A 15,839-nucleotide genomic window follows, 5' to 3' on the forward strand; every position below is an offset into this window, starting at 1 on the left:
TTGATGCATGATACAGGATGCTGGGGGCTGGTGCACTGGGATGATCCAGAGGCATGGTATGGGAAGGGAGGTGGGAGGGGGTTCAGGATGGGGAACATATGTATACTCATGGTGGATTCATGTCATTGTATGGCAAAACCAATTAAAATAAATAAATTTATAATAAAAAATTTTAAAAGAAGAAGCAAGATCAGAGCCCTGCTCTGCTTTTTCTCTGAGCCTAAACAAGACTCTTTATTTAATTTCCCTAACACCATGGGATTCTCCAGGCAAGAGTACTGGAGTGGGTTGCCATGCCCTCCTCCAGGGTATTTCTCAACCCAGGGATCGAACCTGTATCTTACATCTCCTGCATTAGCAGGCAGCTTCTGTACCACTGGTGCCACCTGGGAAGCCCCATCTGTCAAAATATCAATGACATTTTTCACAGAACTACAAGAAATCATTTTAAAATATATATTAATCCATAAAATACCCCAAATCACCAAAGCAATCCTGAGAATAATGAATAAAGCTAGTGATATCATGTTCCTTGTATTCAGACTGTACTAGAAAGCTACTGTAATAAAAATAGCATGATACTGACACAAAAAGACACATAAATCAATGGAACACAACACAGAGACCAACAAAGCCACATACCTATGGTCAATTAAACTATGACAAAAGAAGCAGTAACATATAATGGATAAAAGACAGTCTCTTCAAGATGTGATGCTGAGAACACTGGACAGTTGCATATAAAAGAACGAGATTAAAACATTTCCCTACATCATATACAAAAATAAACTCAAAATGTATTATAGACCAAATATAAAATATAAAACCTTTGTAAGAAAACACATAGCAGTGCAACAAACACTGAGCAAGCAAAGATTCTTTCCAAAATGGTCTAACCCACCATAGTTAGATGATTAGTAAGCAAATTGCAGGGCATTTATCTCATTTGTAAGCTAATTGCAAGGACAATTATGAGATCCTGCCAACTATGCCAATTATTTTGTGCCCATCTTATCCTGTAACAAACGTTGTGGCTGAACCAGCCCTTGCAATTCTTAATTTGATTGCAAGGCTTTCTTTAGCAAAGGCCATCAGGTAACTTTGAAAAAATAGAGGTCTGTTATTTATAAGACCCATAAATAGCACAGCACATTTGAGCAAACATCAAGGTTTGGGAAGAGAAAGTGAGAGAGAGAAACTGAGGACTGACCTGGGATTCTGCTTTTATTGAGGTTGAAGTTTGAGGCCTAGGATTTCACAGAGACATTCTGTTTTGGTGAACTGAAGACATAGACCAGAAATTTAAAGTGCAGAAAGAGAAAAAAAAGTGTCCCAAATGGTGAGTTATATCTAAAACCAATATATCTAAAACAAGAAAATCTCAGAGTTAAGCATGCTGTGTGGCCTGGTTCTGGCTCTTTATCTAGTCTTGTGGCTCAATGTGTTTATTTGAGATAGTCATCTTTGAATTAGATGTTTCCTTAAAATGGATGCCTCAGCAATCAGAGCTTAAGTCAAGCGCTTGCATTATAAAAAAAGAAAAGAAAAGAAAAAACTGTTGGGGCTTATAACAGCACACATACATGGTCAATTAATTTGCAACAGTGAAACAAGGATATACAATGGGAAAAAGAGAGCACCTTCAATAAATAGTGTTGGGAAATCTGGACAGTTAAACACAAAAGAATAAAGGTGAACTGCTATTTTCATCGTATACAAAAACTTATCCAGGTTTGCTGAGACTTGAATGTAAGATCAGAAACCATAAAACTCCTAAAAACAAAAACAAAACATAGGTGCTAAGTACCTTGACATGAATACCAGCTATGATCTTAGGATTTTATACCAAAAGCAATGTCACCAAAACAAAAATAAACCAGTGCACTATATCAAACTAGAATACATCTGCATAACCAGGGAATAGAAAAACAAACTGAAAGGCAACTTACCTCATGGGGAAAAAACTGGAAAACATTTATTTGATAAGCAGTTATTATACAAACTATATAAAAACTCATACAACTCAATAAAAAATTTAAAATGGACAGAACATCTGAATAGACATTTTTCCAATAAAGACATACAGATGACCAATAGGTGTATGTAAAAATGTTCAATGGGACTTTCCTGGTGGTTCAGTGGTAAAGACTCTGCCTCCAGTGTAGGAGCCCCAAGAGATGTGGGTTCAATCCCTGAGTCAGGAAGATCTCCTGGAGGAGGGCATGGCAGTCGACTCCAGTGTTCTTGCCTGGAGAATCCCGTGGAGAGAGGAGCCTGGTGGGCAATAGTCCATAGGGTCACAAAGAACCAGACATGCATGCACACAAAAGTGTTCAATATAATTAATCATCAGAGAAATGCCATTTAAGACCACAGTGAGATATCCTCTCACACCTATTCAAATGGTTATCATCAAAAAGACAAAAAACAAGTGTTGGCAAGGATCTGGAGAAAAGTGAACCCTTCCTTGCACACTGTTGGTGGGAATGAAAATTTGTACAGCCACTATGGAAAACAGTATGGAGATTCCCCAAAATATTAAAGGTAGAGCTATCATAACATCCAACAATTTCATATCTTGGTATTTATTTAAAGAAAACAAAAACACTAACAAAAAATTATGTATGCATTGCCAAGTTTATTATAGCTTTATCTACATTGGCCAAGATATGAAAACAACCTAAGTGTCTATTGAAGGATGAACAAATAAAAAAGTATGTTTATATACACTGTAATATATTTTGGCCATAAAAAGACGAAAATCTTGCCATTTTTGACAACATGAATAGACTTTGAGGGTATCAAGCTAAGTAAAAATGTTTGATAGAAAAAGACAAATTTCCTGTGATTTTACTTATACATTAAATCTGAAACAAACAAACAAACAAAAGCAGGTTTATATGTACAAAACACAGATTGTGTGTTGCCAAGGGATGAGCAAAATGAGTGAATGGGGTCAACATGTACAAACTTATAAAATATGCAAGTCACATAACATATGGACTATAGTTAATTATATTTTACTGTATATTTGAAAATTGCTGAGAGTAGATATTAAATGTTCTTATTACAAGAAAAAATAAGTGTGTATACTGACATATTAACTAGGCTTATTTGGTGATCATTTCTCAATAAATACAAATATCAAATCATTACCATTTATACTTTAAATTAATATAATGCTGTAAGTCAATTATATCTCAATAAAATAAAAGAAGAATCAATACCAATCCCTCACAAATTCTTTCAAAAAACTGAAGAGGATAGTATATTTCCCAACATTTTATAAGGCAGCATAACTCTGATACAAGACAGAAAAAGACAGTACAAGAAAATAATTTATACATCAATAAATCTAATAAATCTAAATACAAAAGTCATTGGCAAAATACTAGCAAACCAAATTCAATAGCACATGTAAAAGGTCATCCTCCATTGAGAAGTGTAATTTATCCTTGAAATACAAAGATTATTCAAAATATGCAGATCAATCAATGTGATATATAACATTAGCAGAAAAAGGATAAAAACAATATAATCATCTCACTAAAAGCAACAAAGTATTTGACAAAATTTAACATTTTTAATAATAAAAACTCTCAACATTAGATACAGAAAGAATGTATAAATATAATAAAGGCCTTATATGACATGCCCATAGCTAGTGATATCCTCAATGGTGAAAAGATAAAAGAGTTTCCTTCAAGATCTAGAACAATACAGGTGTGCCCACACTCCACATTTCTATTCAACGTAGTAGTTGCGTCCCTAATCATTGCAATTTTGCAAGAAAAATAAAAGTAATTTCAATTAGATAAGAAGAAATAAAAGCATGTCTGTTTGCTGATGATATAATCTTATATAGAGGAAATCCTAAGGCTCCCCCAACAAGTTCTTAGAACTAAACAAAAGCAGCAAAGTTTCAGAATAGAAAATCAACATATAAAAATAATTTGTATCTGTACACTAACATTCACTAACTAATGAACAATACAGTGAAGAATATTTACTAATGAACATTATAGGGAAGAATATTTTTAAAAATTCACAATAGTGTAAGAAACAATATAATATTCGGGTAAAAAATTAAGGAGATGAAAGGCTTATATACTGAAAATGTAAAGCATTAATTAAAGAAATCTAAAAGTTTATACCAGGGACTTCCCTGTTGGCTCAGTCAGTAAAGAATCTGCGTGCAATGCAGGAGCCCCAGGTTCAGTCCCTGCGTGGGGAAGATGCCCTGGAGAAGGAAATGGCAAGCCACTCCAGTATTCTTACCTGAGAAATCCAATAGACAGAGGAAATTGGCAGGCTACAGTCCATGGGATCACAGAGTCAGACACGACTTAGTGAATAAACCACCAGCAAGAATACACAAATAAATGGAAAAATATGACACATTTTGGATTTAAAGAATTAATATTTTTAAATGCTCATACTGCCCCCCAAAATCTACAAATTCAGGGTTCAGTTCAGTTCAGTTGCTCAGTCGTGTCCGACTCTTCTCTATTAAAAGCCAATGACATTTTCCACAAAAATAGAACAAGCAATCTTTAAATTATATGGCACCACAAAAAACTCGAGTCATAGCAATTTTTTAATTAATTTATTAATTTTAATTGGAGGCTAATTACTTTACAATACTGTGGTGGTTTCTGCCATACATTGACATGAATCAACCACGGGTGTACATGTGTCCCTCTGTCCTGAACCACCCTCCCACCTCCCTCCCCATCCCATCCTTCTGGGTTGTCCCAGTGCACCAGCTCTGAGTGCCCTGTTTCATGCATCGAACTTGGACTGGTCATCTATTTCACATATGGTAATATACATGTTTCAATGTTATTCTCTCAAAATCTTCAAGCCCTCAGCTTCTCCCAGAGTCCAAAAGTTTGCTCTTTTATATCTGTCTCTTTTGCTGTCTCACATATAGGGTCATCATTACCATTCTTTCTAAATTCCATATATATGCATTAATACACCTGACTGGTGTTTTACTTTCTGACTTATTTCACTCTGTATAATAGGTTCCAGTTTCATCCACCTCATTAGAACTGACTCAAATGTGTTCTATTTAATAACTAATATTCCACTGTGTATATGTACCACTTTCTTATCCATTCATCTGCTGATGGACATCTAGGTTGCTTCAATGTCCTAGCATTTGTAAACAGTGCTGCAATGAACATTGGGGTACATGTGTCTTTCAATTCTGGTTTCCTTGGTGTGTATGCCCAGCAGTGGGATTGCTGGGCCGTATGGCAGTTCTATTTCCAGTTTTTTAAGGAATCTTCACACTGTTCTCCATTGTGGCTGTACTAGTTTGCATTCCCACCAACAGATTAAGAGGGTTCCCTTATCGCCACACCCTCTCTAACATTTATTGTTTGTAGACTTTTTGATGACAGTCATTCTGACTGGTGTGAGATGGTACCTCATTGTGGTTTTGATTTGCATTTCTCTGATAATGAGTGATGTTGAGCATCTTTTCATGTGTTTGTTAGCCATCTGTATGTCTTCTTTGGAGAAATGTCTGTTTAATTCTTTGGCTCATTTTTTGATTAGGTATTTTATTTTTCTGGTATTGAGCTACATGAACTTCGTGCATATTTTGAGATTAATTCTTTGTCAGTTGCTTCACTTGCCATTATTTTCTCCCATTCCAAAGGCTGTCTTTTCACCTTACTTGTAGTTTCCTTCATTGTCCAAAAGCTTTCAAGTTTAATTAGGTTCCATTTGTTTATTTGTTTATTATTTTTTGTTGTTGTTCTTGTCCTCCATGTTCATTTTTTATTATTTTTTTAAATTTTATTTATTTTAATTGGAGGTTAATTACTTTACGATATTGTATTGGTTTTGCCATACATCAACATGAATCCGCCACAGGTATACATGTGTTCCCCATCCTGAACCCCTCTCCCTCCTCCCTCTCCGTACCATCCCTCATTTTGCTTATATTTCCATCACTCTCAGAGTTGGGTCATAGAGGATCTTGCTGTGATTTATGTCAAGTGTTCTGCCTATGTTTTCCTCTAGGAGTTTTATAGTTTCTGGTCTTATGTTTAGATCTTTAATCCATTTTGAGTTTATTTTTGTGTATGGTGTTAGAAAGTGTTCCAGTTTCATTCTTTTACAGGTGGTTGATCAGTTTTCCCAGCACCACTTTTTGAAAAGGTTGTCTTTAATCCATTGTATATTTTGCCTCCTTGGTCAAAGAAGGGTGTCCACAGGTGCATGGATTTATTTCTGGGCTTTCTATTTTGTTCCATTGATCTATATATCCATTTTTTTGTGCCAATACCATACTGTCTTGATGACTGTAGCTTTGTAGTATAGTCTGAAGTCAGGCAGGTTGATTCCTCCAGTTCCATTCTTCTTTCTCAAGATTGCTTTGGCAAACCTTTGGCAAGGTTTTCTGTGTTTCCATACAAATTATGAATTTATTTGTTCTAGTTCTGTGAAAATTACTGTTGGTAGTTTGAGAGGGATTGCATTGAATCTGTAGATTGCTTTGGGTAGTACACTAATTTTCATTTGTTGATTCTTCCAATCCATGAATATGGTCTATTTCTCCATCTATTTGTGTCATCTTTGATTTCTTTCATCAGTGTTTCATAGTTTTCTATATATAGATCTTCTGTTTCTTTAGGTGAATTTATTTCTAAGTGTCTTATTCTTTTCATCGCCATGGTGAATGGGATTGTTTACTTAATTTCTCTTTCTGTTTTCTCATTGTTAGTGTATAGGAATGCAAGGGATATCTGTGTATTCATTTTATATGCTGCAACTTTATTCATTGATTTGCTGTAGTAATTTTCTGGTGGTATCTTCAGCCCCTCCTCACTGGTGGTGGTCATGAGCGTCTGGGCTACTTCTCCACTTGCAGTTGCGGTTAGGCACCTATTCTATGGGGGTTTGATTTTTTTTTTCTCCCGGTTATTTTGCCGTCTGAGATTCCAAAGCTCCCCACAGACCCACCTGTGAGAGGGTTTCCTACTGTGTGGAAACTTCTCCTCCTTCACGATTCCCTCCCCAGGACAGGTCTCTGTCCCTAACTCTTTTGTCTCTCTTTTTGTTTTGTATATTTTGTCCCTCCTCCTTTCAAAGAGAATGGGCTGCCTTTCTGGGCTCCTGGTTTGCTCTGCCAGCATTCAGAAGTTGTTTTGTAAAAGTTGCTCAGCATTCAAATGATCTTTTGATGAATTTGTTGGGGAGAAAGTGGTCTCCCCCTCCTATTCCTCCACCATCTTGGCACTGCCCTAGAGTCTTAGCAATTCGAAAAAGAATTATGAAACCAGGGGCATTACACTTTCTAATATCAAATTATTACAAAGATATACTAAAATAATATACTAGATCAAACGTGTATATTACTGGTATCATCCAATGAAACAGAACAGACAGCATAGTGATAAAACCACTCATATCTCACCGAATATTCAACAAAAGTAACAAGAACACCCGTCATGGAAAGATTATATCTTCATAAATGGTGTTCAGCAAACTGGATACATGTATGTGTGCTCAGTCATTTCCAGTTCTTTGAGACCCCATGGACTATAGCCTATCAAGATCTTCCGTCCATGAAATTTTCCAGGCAAGAATATTGGAGTGAGTTGCCATTTCCTCCCCCAGGGGATCTTCTCAAGCCAGCAATCGAACCTGAGTTTCTTACGTCTCCTACATTGCAGGTGGATTTTTTACCACTATGTCAAAGTGAATATCCACGTGTAAAAGAATGAAGTTGTACCCTTGTCTTATTCCACTCACAAAAATTTGTCTTTTATCCAATAATAAAAGATAAAAGACTTAAATATAAGTCATGAAACTGTAAAATGCCTCAAAAAAAATACATACTCAAAAGCTCCTGCATTGGTCTTGACCATTATTTTTTTTGATATGACATCAAAAGAAAGGACAAAAAAAGCAAGTATAAAGTAGACTACATCACACTAAAAAACTTCAGCACATCAAGGGAAACCATCAAAAATGAAAAAACAATCAATAAAATGGGAAAAAATGTTTATAAATCATTTATTTGACAAGGATTTAATATCCAAAATATAAAACGAAGTCATGCAACTCAGCAGCAAACAAACAAGTGCTCTAATGTAAAATTGGACAAATGACCTGAATAGACATTTTTTCAAACACATACAAATGGCTAACACAGACATGAAAACATGTTCAATCAACATCACTAATTATCAGGAAATGTAAATTAAATTCACAGTGAGATATTACCACAAACTTGCTAGGATTTCTATTTTTAAAAAGATAATAGGTCAATGTTAGCAAGGATGTGGAGAAAAGGATCTCTTGTACACTGCTGGTGAGGATGTATTTTGGTACAGCCATTGTGGAAAACAGTATGGCTGTTTCTAAAAAAATAAAAGTAGAATGTGCTCAACCAATCTGGGTAATAAATCTGAAGCAATGAGATTACCTCAAAGAAATATCTGTTCTCTCATATTTGTTACAACATTATCACAATAGAGAAGAAACTAAAATATTCCAGTGACAGATAATTGAGAAACTGATAAAGAAAATGCTATATATATATATATGTGTGTGTGTGTGTGTGTGTAATATTGTTATATAAATATATAGCATATATTTATATTCCCTTTATTATGGAATATTATTCATCCATCAAATAGAAAAAAAATCTGCCATTTGCAGCAACATGAATGAATCTAGAAGAAATTATTTTAAATAAAATAAGCTAAACTGGAAAGATAGGTACTGTACAATCTTACATATATGGAATTTATTTAAAAATTTCTTAATTCATAGGACCACAGTAAAGCAGTATATATCAAGAGCTAGATGGTAGGAATAATGGAAATATTTTAGTTGAAGAGTACAAATTGACAGTTATAAGATGAGTTAAGTCCTGAGGATGTAACATACAGCATGGTGTTATATGTCATTGGAATATTATAGATAACCATTTATTGTATAGTTGAAATTTGCTGAGAGAGTAGATCTTGGGTTTTTACATTGTGTTAAGTCACTCAGTCATGTTCAACTCTTTGCAACCCCATGGACTGTAGTCCACCAGGCTCCTCTGTCCATGGGATTTTATAAGCAAGAAAACTGGAGTGAGTTGCCATTTTGTCCTCCAGAGGATCTTCTCGACCCAGGGATTGAACTCATGTCTCTTGTATCTCCTGAACTGGCAGGCAGATTCTTTACCACTGAGCCACCTGGGAAGCCCTAGCTTTTACAACCGCCTCCCCCCAAAAAGTTCCTATAGTTCCTATGTGAGGTAATGAATGTGTTAATTGTGGTAGTCGTTTCTCAAAGTGTGGAACATATCAAATTATCATCATGTTGTACACTTTAAAGATAAATTTTACTTTTCAACTATTACTCAATAAATCTTGGGGAGAGAGTAAAAGGGCAAAGCTATCACAAACAATGAGAACCATCATCTGCACATAGAAAAGAGGTAACTCTGTCTCAAACATATGACATGTGCAAAAGCCTTTTGCCACAAGTTATGTGTTTTCCTTTCTGAGTAGTTTAACAAATATATGAAAGTTACTAGACAATTTTGTATCTTGTTATGGAAAACAAGCTACTTGTACTTGGAGCCACTGATGCCTTAATTAGTATTTCTGAGTCACCTTTTATTCCTACTGTTGAGCCTGGGAATAAAGCAAAAAACTATGACATTCATGAAAGAAATATGGTGACTTTCACAAAAGCCATTGATGTTTAGGTATGGATTGTCACCTCCCATAAAGCAACTGAAGTAGATATTCTTACACACCTGACCAAGTGTGACTGTAGAGTCAGGATAACCATAAAAATGTGTGATATGAAACCAAGTCATGTGGTCTCCCAGGGCTACTTCAGGCCTCTCATACAGTATTCCTAGATGGTGAGCAGCTAGTTATTTCAAGTAAAATGATTCTTGGAGGGAACTTTTTCCATCCAGAAACTCAAATAGTCACAATTAAAATATTAATCAAACTATTGTTTCTAGAACCCACAAATTACTTGACTCATTGAATTTTCTTCCTTTAAATGAGTTTGCTTATTATTCTCTTGCTGAAACCACAGTCAGAGTTTATATTACTCAATTAATTTCCTTTCCTCCATTTTCCAGTGCAAAAATAGATTGTAATAAGATAAACTAATACTCAGACCCATGATAATTTGGAATAAAATTGTAATCAGTAAAAACATAAGGCGTTTGACACTGGCATTCTCACCTAGAATTTTGCTTCACAGTTCATGTTTAAGTACAATTTTCAAAAAAAAGTTTGTTTTTTGCTATCCACTCTTTCAAAGTCATCCAAATACCTTGCTATCACATTTTCAGCATGTAATTTCTTTCATGTCTCCATTTTCATAGATACAATCAAAGTTCAACCATGCTATTTTACAAACAAAAAGTACATAATACCGGACAGTGTGTATACTTTATAGGAGGTTTCTAAGAGCCCTATACTTATTTGGTGGTGGTGGTGGTATAGTCGCTAAGTCATGTCCAACTCTTGCAAACCCACAGACTGTAGCTCACCAGGCTCCTCTGTCCATGGGATTTCCCAGGCAAAGATAATGAGGTGGGTTGCCATTTCCTTCAGGAGATCTTCCCGGTCTGCTTCAGTGCAGGGATTGAACCTGCCTCTCCTGCACTGAAGGTGGATTCTTTACCAATGAGCCACCAGGGAAGCCACATTACTCTAGATCTGTAATTAATTGAAGTTTGGGGACACACTCCCATGAGAAATCCTTTAAGGTTTCTCCAACTCTGTGGTACACAGAAGCTATGGAAGGACTTCATATTACAATACTGAATCCTCACATTGTGTTCTCAGACCTAAGCCAGGTGTAGAATAGAAATGTAACTAATTCACTTTCAAGTACCCTGAAATGTCAGAAATCAGGTTTCTCAAGACAAGAATTTACTGCACAAGACTCATAGTGCACAAGGGGATGGCAGTAGCTACTGAAAGTTCACCAAGCAGCAGTAGCCATGAAAGAGAAAAGTTGTTTACCTATTAACAGTGGATAAATAATTTATAATAATTTATATTCCTCCATGCAAGAAGCTAACTCTGTTTGTTCATTCAGTCTCCACATCAAAGGTTCAGGACAGAAAGCTTTGAAAAACAAGAGCACATATGTTTGGACCACATAGAAAGGAAGCCTCTCACAGTGAGTCATGATATGTGAAATGCATTTCTTTTACAATTTACATTTCTTTTACAATTATGACTAGACAGGTTGAATAATATCTTGATGGAGGGAGTTTCTGTAAGAAAGTGCCTGTGTCCCCATGCTCTTCAGCCATTGTCTGACAGGGTATTGAGAGCACATTGCTACATGTCTTCTCTGCATCAGTTCCTCAAGACTGCACATACATTCCATATGAACAGTCAGTAGGTTAATGCATGTAAAGGGCTCTGACATTTAGTAAGTCCTCTTGACCTGGAGAATTCCATGGACTGTATAGTCCACGGGGTTGCAAAGAGTCAGACACAACTGAGCAACTTTCACTTCACTTTATTTTTACTATAAGCATTAACTACTGTTGTTATTGGAGAAGGAAATGGCAACCCACTCCAGTATTCTTGCCTGGAGAATCCCATGGACAGAGGAGCTTGGTGGGCTACAGTCCATGGGTCACAAAGAGTCGGACAGGACTGAGCAACTTCACTTTCACTTCACTGTTGTTATAATCACTATTATTAGTAGTTCCTCCTCTATACTGTCATTGGAGGAGACAATCATGTCTTCTCACAGTATTTCCTTAGGAATTACTGCCCCGGAGCTTAGGAGGAATACAACTTGGATCTTGCATGACAAAGACATTTTTTGGACATTGTTTTCCAGAAAAGTTTAAGAGCATTCAAAAGAATAGGGTGAATCATGGATGGGAATAATCTGTACAAACCTTTCTGATAGGTTCTATCTTTCACCATTTACACAAAAATGCTTTAAGAGTGAGTGTTTCTTTGATTGTTAATCACTCAATTTCAGACTTTTTGCAATGGAGACATTAGGATCCTTGAGCATTTACCAGGAAATTTGAATTTTCTAAGAAGAAACTAAAAGAATTGGCACTATTTTTAGCTAAAATATCCCACAGAATTAAACTTGCTTTTTTGTATTTCTTGAGTAAATTGTGCTCATCCATATCTGAACATTTGAAGGCAAAAATATACATATTTTGGCAGAAAAATATTTTGCAAGAATTTTATAACATAGTGTGCATTATTTAGTCAAGGCTGAGTTTGTATGGACAGATACTTTATTATATTGAAATAATGATTCAACAACAAATTATGCATTAGCCAAATACAGACTTATGTGTGTGTGCTAAGTAGCTTCAGTCGTATCCAACTCTGTTTGACCAGATGGAAGACCTTCTCAACCCAGGTTGGGAAGATCTCCTGGAGGATTGCATGGCAACCCACTGCAGTATTCCTGCCTGGAGAATCCCATGGACAGAGGAGTCTGGCAAGTTACAGTCCATAAGGTCACAAAGAGTTGGCTAATGCATAGTTTGTTGTTGAATCATTATTTCAGTGTAATAAAGTATGTGTCCAGTGGTTTTATCAATACCTATTGATTAATGTAATTTTTAAGAAGGCAAGAATACCCCTTATATATCAAGTAGATCAAAGTCTCACTTACATACGAACCAACTGAATCCTAGAGCTATTCATTGACTTCCAGGCTTACAAAGATACTGATAGAACCAAGATCTTATTAAAGAAATCTCAAGAATCACTTTTACTTTATATTCCTAAATTCAAGAAAATGTAATATTGCATGATAGATATAAAATATAATATTTCAAACCACAATATATCACATTTAAAAGTCTAATTTGTTAATCTGTGAAATGATTAATTCATACTTGAAAAGGACTTGTATATAAGTACAGAGATTTCAAAAACTGATCATCAGTGAGATGCAAGGTACAGTGTTCAATCCTTTATCACTCATGCTGCTGCTGCTGCTGCTGCGGCTGCTGCTAAGTTGCTTCAGTCGTGTCCAACTCTGTGCCACACCATAGACAACAGCCCACCAGGCTCCCCTGTCCGTGGGATTCTCCACACAAGAATACTGGAGTAGATTGCCATTTCCTTCTCCAATAAATGCATGCATGTGAAGTCGCTTCAGTCATGTCCGACTCTGTGCGACCCTATGGACAGCAGCCCACCAGGCTCCTCCATCCACAGGATTCTCTAGGCAAGCATAGAGCAAATTAATTTGGCAGTGTTTGACTATTTCCCATTCTTAGCCTAGAATTCATAGTAATAATAATCCCTGTGTGTTAAATATGTAGGCAAAATGTCATATTTTACATGTGATACTTGATCATAGAATATAATTTTCAAAGATCTTCTCCCATCATTTCACAACACAGAGAATGAATGTGTTAGGGAAAGTATTTATGTCAAAAAATGTAGGATGACAGAGAAACATCTTGAAGGAAAGCACTCCAGAAAAGCAATCCAGGGACCCAGAGGTGCCCAGGGTCTCTGGTAATGCAAAGAAACAAAATTTCCCAGAGCTAAAGCGCTGCCACAGCTTATAGTGACTTTCCCTTGGAAGTGTGACACTGAGAACTCTGCTCTCTTTCCATTGACAGTCAGACAGTATACAATGTTTCTCTTTCATTATTTCAAATAAAAGAAGGCATAGGGAATATTTATGAAGATATATGAATTCATCTGTCATCAGCTGAAAAATACGACTCCTACAAACACAGGATCTTAAAATTCATTGGTAGGATTTTAGTCAACTTGTTAAGAGTATTTTGAAGGAGATTTTTATTCTATGATCAATGAACAATAACTGTAAGATTAACTGGTTGCCCCTGGTGGTTCAGATGGTAAGGAGTCTGCCTGCAGTGCAGCAGACCCGGGTACAATCCCTGGGTCAGGAAGATCCCCTGGAGAAGAAAATTGCAGCCCACTCCAGTATTTCTGCCTGGAGAATCCCATGGACAAAGGAGCCTGGCAGGCTACAGTTAATGGGGTCACAGAGTTGGACACGACTGAGCAATTTCACTTTTAACAAATGAAGGGATAAGGCAGCTGTCTTTAAGTAGTTAACTGAATAAGGAAATTATTTAACTGTAAATATGCAGTTGAAAACTAAGATGAGAATTACAAATCAAAAGAGAAAACTGAATAAAATAAGAATTACAGAGATTAGCTTATAAAATGAAGTGAATAGCTTTTCTCATTAGTGGACAATTAAAATTTCATGATAAAAGCTGAGCGAGAACTCCAAAGGAAGTAAGAAATCTTTCTGCTAGGGTGAAGGTAGATAGAATAGAACACTTAGAAAAGCAATATGCAAGAAATAAGAATGTCAGTACATTAAGAAATTCAAACATGGGAGAAATAATGGTTAAGTAAGTGATTATTATAAATCAAATGGAATAAATATTCATTTACCAACTTTCAGGTATGATCTTTCTAATTTCTAAGTACAGGTGTTTTAATTTGAAGAAGTTTTGTGGTTTTTTTCCCATTTTCTCTTTTATGAGAATGTGCTGCTTTGTAGTCTGATCCATAAGTGTACAAAGAAAGTCCTGACCAACATATTAAATTATTTTAGCAGAGCACCACATCCTCTGCTACATTATTTTGCTTCTGCAAGTTTTCAGTCTGAATAAGGCATTTGAATGAAAATATGAATCAGAAGAATGACACCTCAACTGACTTCATCCTCCTGGGGCTCTTTCCCTGGTTCAGACATCCCAACCTCCTCATCCTCATTATCATCCTTATCTACACTGCTGCCTTTACTGGAAACTCCATACTAATCCTGCTTATCTGGCTGGACTCCCATCTTCATACTCCCATGTATTTCCTACTCAGTCAGCTCTCCCTCATTGACCTGGCTTACATTTCCTGCACAGTCCCCAAAACGGTTACCAACTATTTCACAGGAAAGAAGAACATTTCCTATTTTTCCTGTGCTACTCAGCTCTTCTTTTTCCTCACCCTTGGCCTTGCTGAGTGCATCTTGCTGACTCTCATGGCTTATGACCGCTATGTGGCTGTCTGTAACCCCCTGCGGTACACAGTCCTAATGAACCCCAATATCTGTCTACAGATGGCTGCTGCAGCCTGGATTGGTGGAGCCCTTGCAGCCCTTGTACACACCATCTATCCCATGAACTTCCCCATCTGTGGTTCCAGAGAGATTAATCATTACTTCTGTGAGATGCCTGCCATCCTGAGATTGTCTTGTATGGACATATCAGCCTATGAGATGGTGAAATTTGTGTCAACCATTGTTTTTCTCCTGATCCCATTTATTCTCATCCTAGCTTCCTACACTCTCATCTTCCTCACTGTTCTCAGGATGAACTCTCGCAAGGGCAAGAACAAAGCCCTGGCTACCTGCTCTTCCCACATGACAGTGGTGAGTCTCTACTTTGGTCAAGCTATCTTCATCTACATGACACCCACCTTAGCCCATACACCTGAACAAGACCAGATTGGAGCTGTTCTTGGCACCATAGTGACCCCCATGCTCAACCCACTCATCTACAGCCTGAGGAATAAAGAAGTGGCAGGGGCTCTGAGGAAGTGCATGAGAAAGTGTTACAATTGAGGAAATATCATATTCTACAATGTTACTGTCAGAAATGCTCTACTGTCAATATTAAAAATAATCATGGTCACTGGACTGTCATAAGAGAAATATAACAGCATAAAGGAGCAAGATGATATTAGGATGCATACTTATTGACATATGTCTATTGAGATGGAGCTGTTCTTAGTTCTATAGTGATGACTCTAGTTGAGTACAATGTGTTACTTGTCTTTAGCTTTTGGGGAAATTACATGGGT

At 36.5% G+C, this 15,839-nt stretch overlaps 1 protein-coding gene across 1 annotated transcript; it reads left to right on the forward strand.

Annotated features, from left to right (window-relative positions):
* The first annotated feature begins 14,670 nt into the window (after positions 1–14,670).
* On the forward strand, positions 14,671–15,600 carry LOC128051390 (olfactory receptor 2T27-like). Its single transcript, XM_052643960.1, has one exon. It carries the CDS (start codon positions 14,671–14,673, stop codon positions 15,598–15,600), a length of 930 nt encoding a protein of 309 aa, XP_052499920.1.
* Positions 15,601–15,839: the final 239 nt, after the last annotated feature.

Source organism: Budorcas taxicolor, chromosome 7 (genome assembly GCF_023091745.1).
Source record: "Budorcas taxicolor isolate Tak-1 chromosome 7, Takin1.1, whole genome shotgun sequence".
In the NCBI taxonomy this organism is placed as follows: Eukaryota; Metazoa; Chordata; class Mammalia; order Artiodactyla; family Bovidae; genus Budorcas; species Budorcas taxicolor.

Coding starts and splice junctions, on each gene's coding strand:
- LOC128051390 (XM_052643960.1), top strand. CDS start 14,671: ATGAATCAGAAGAATGACACCTCAACTGACTTCATCCTCCTGGGGCTC.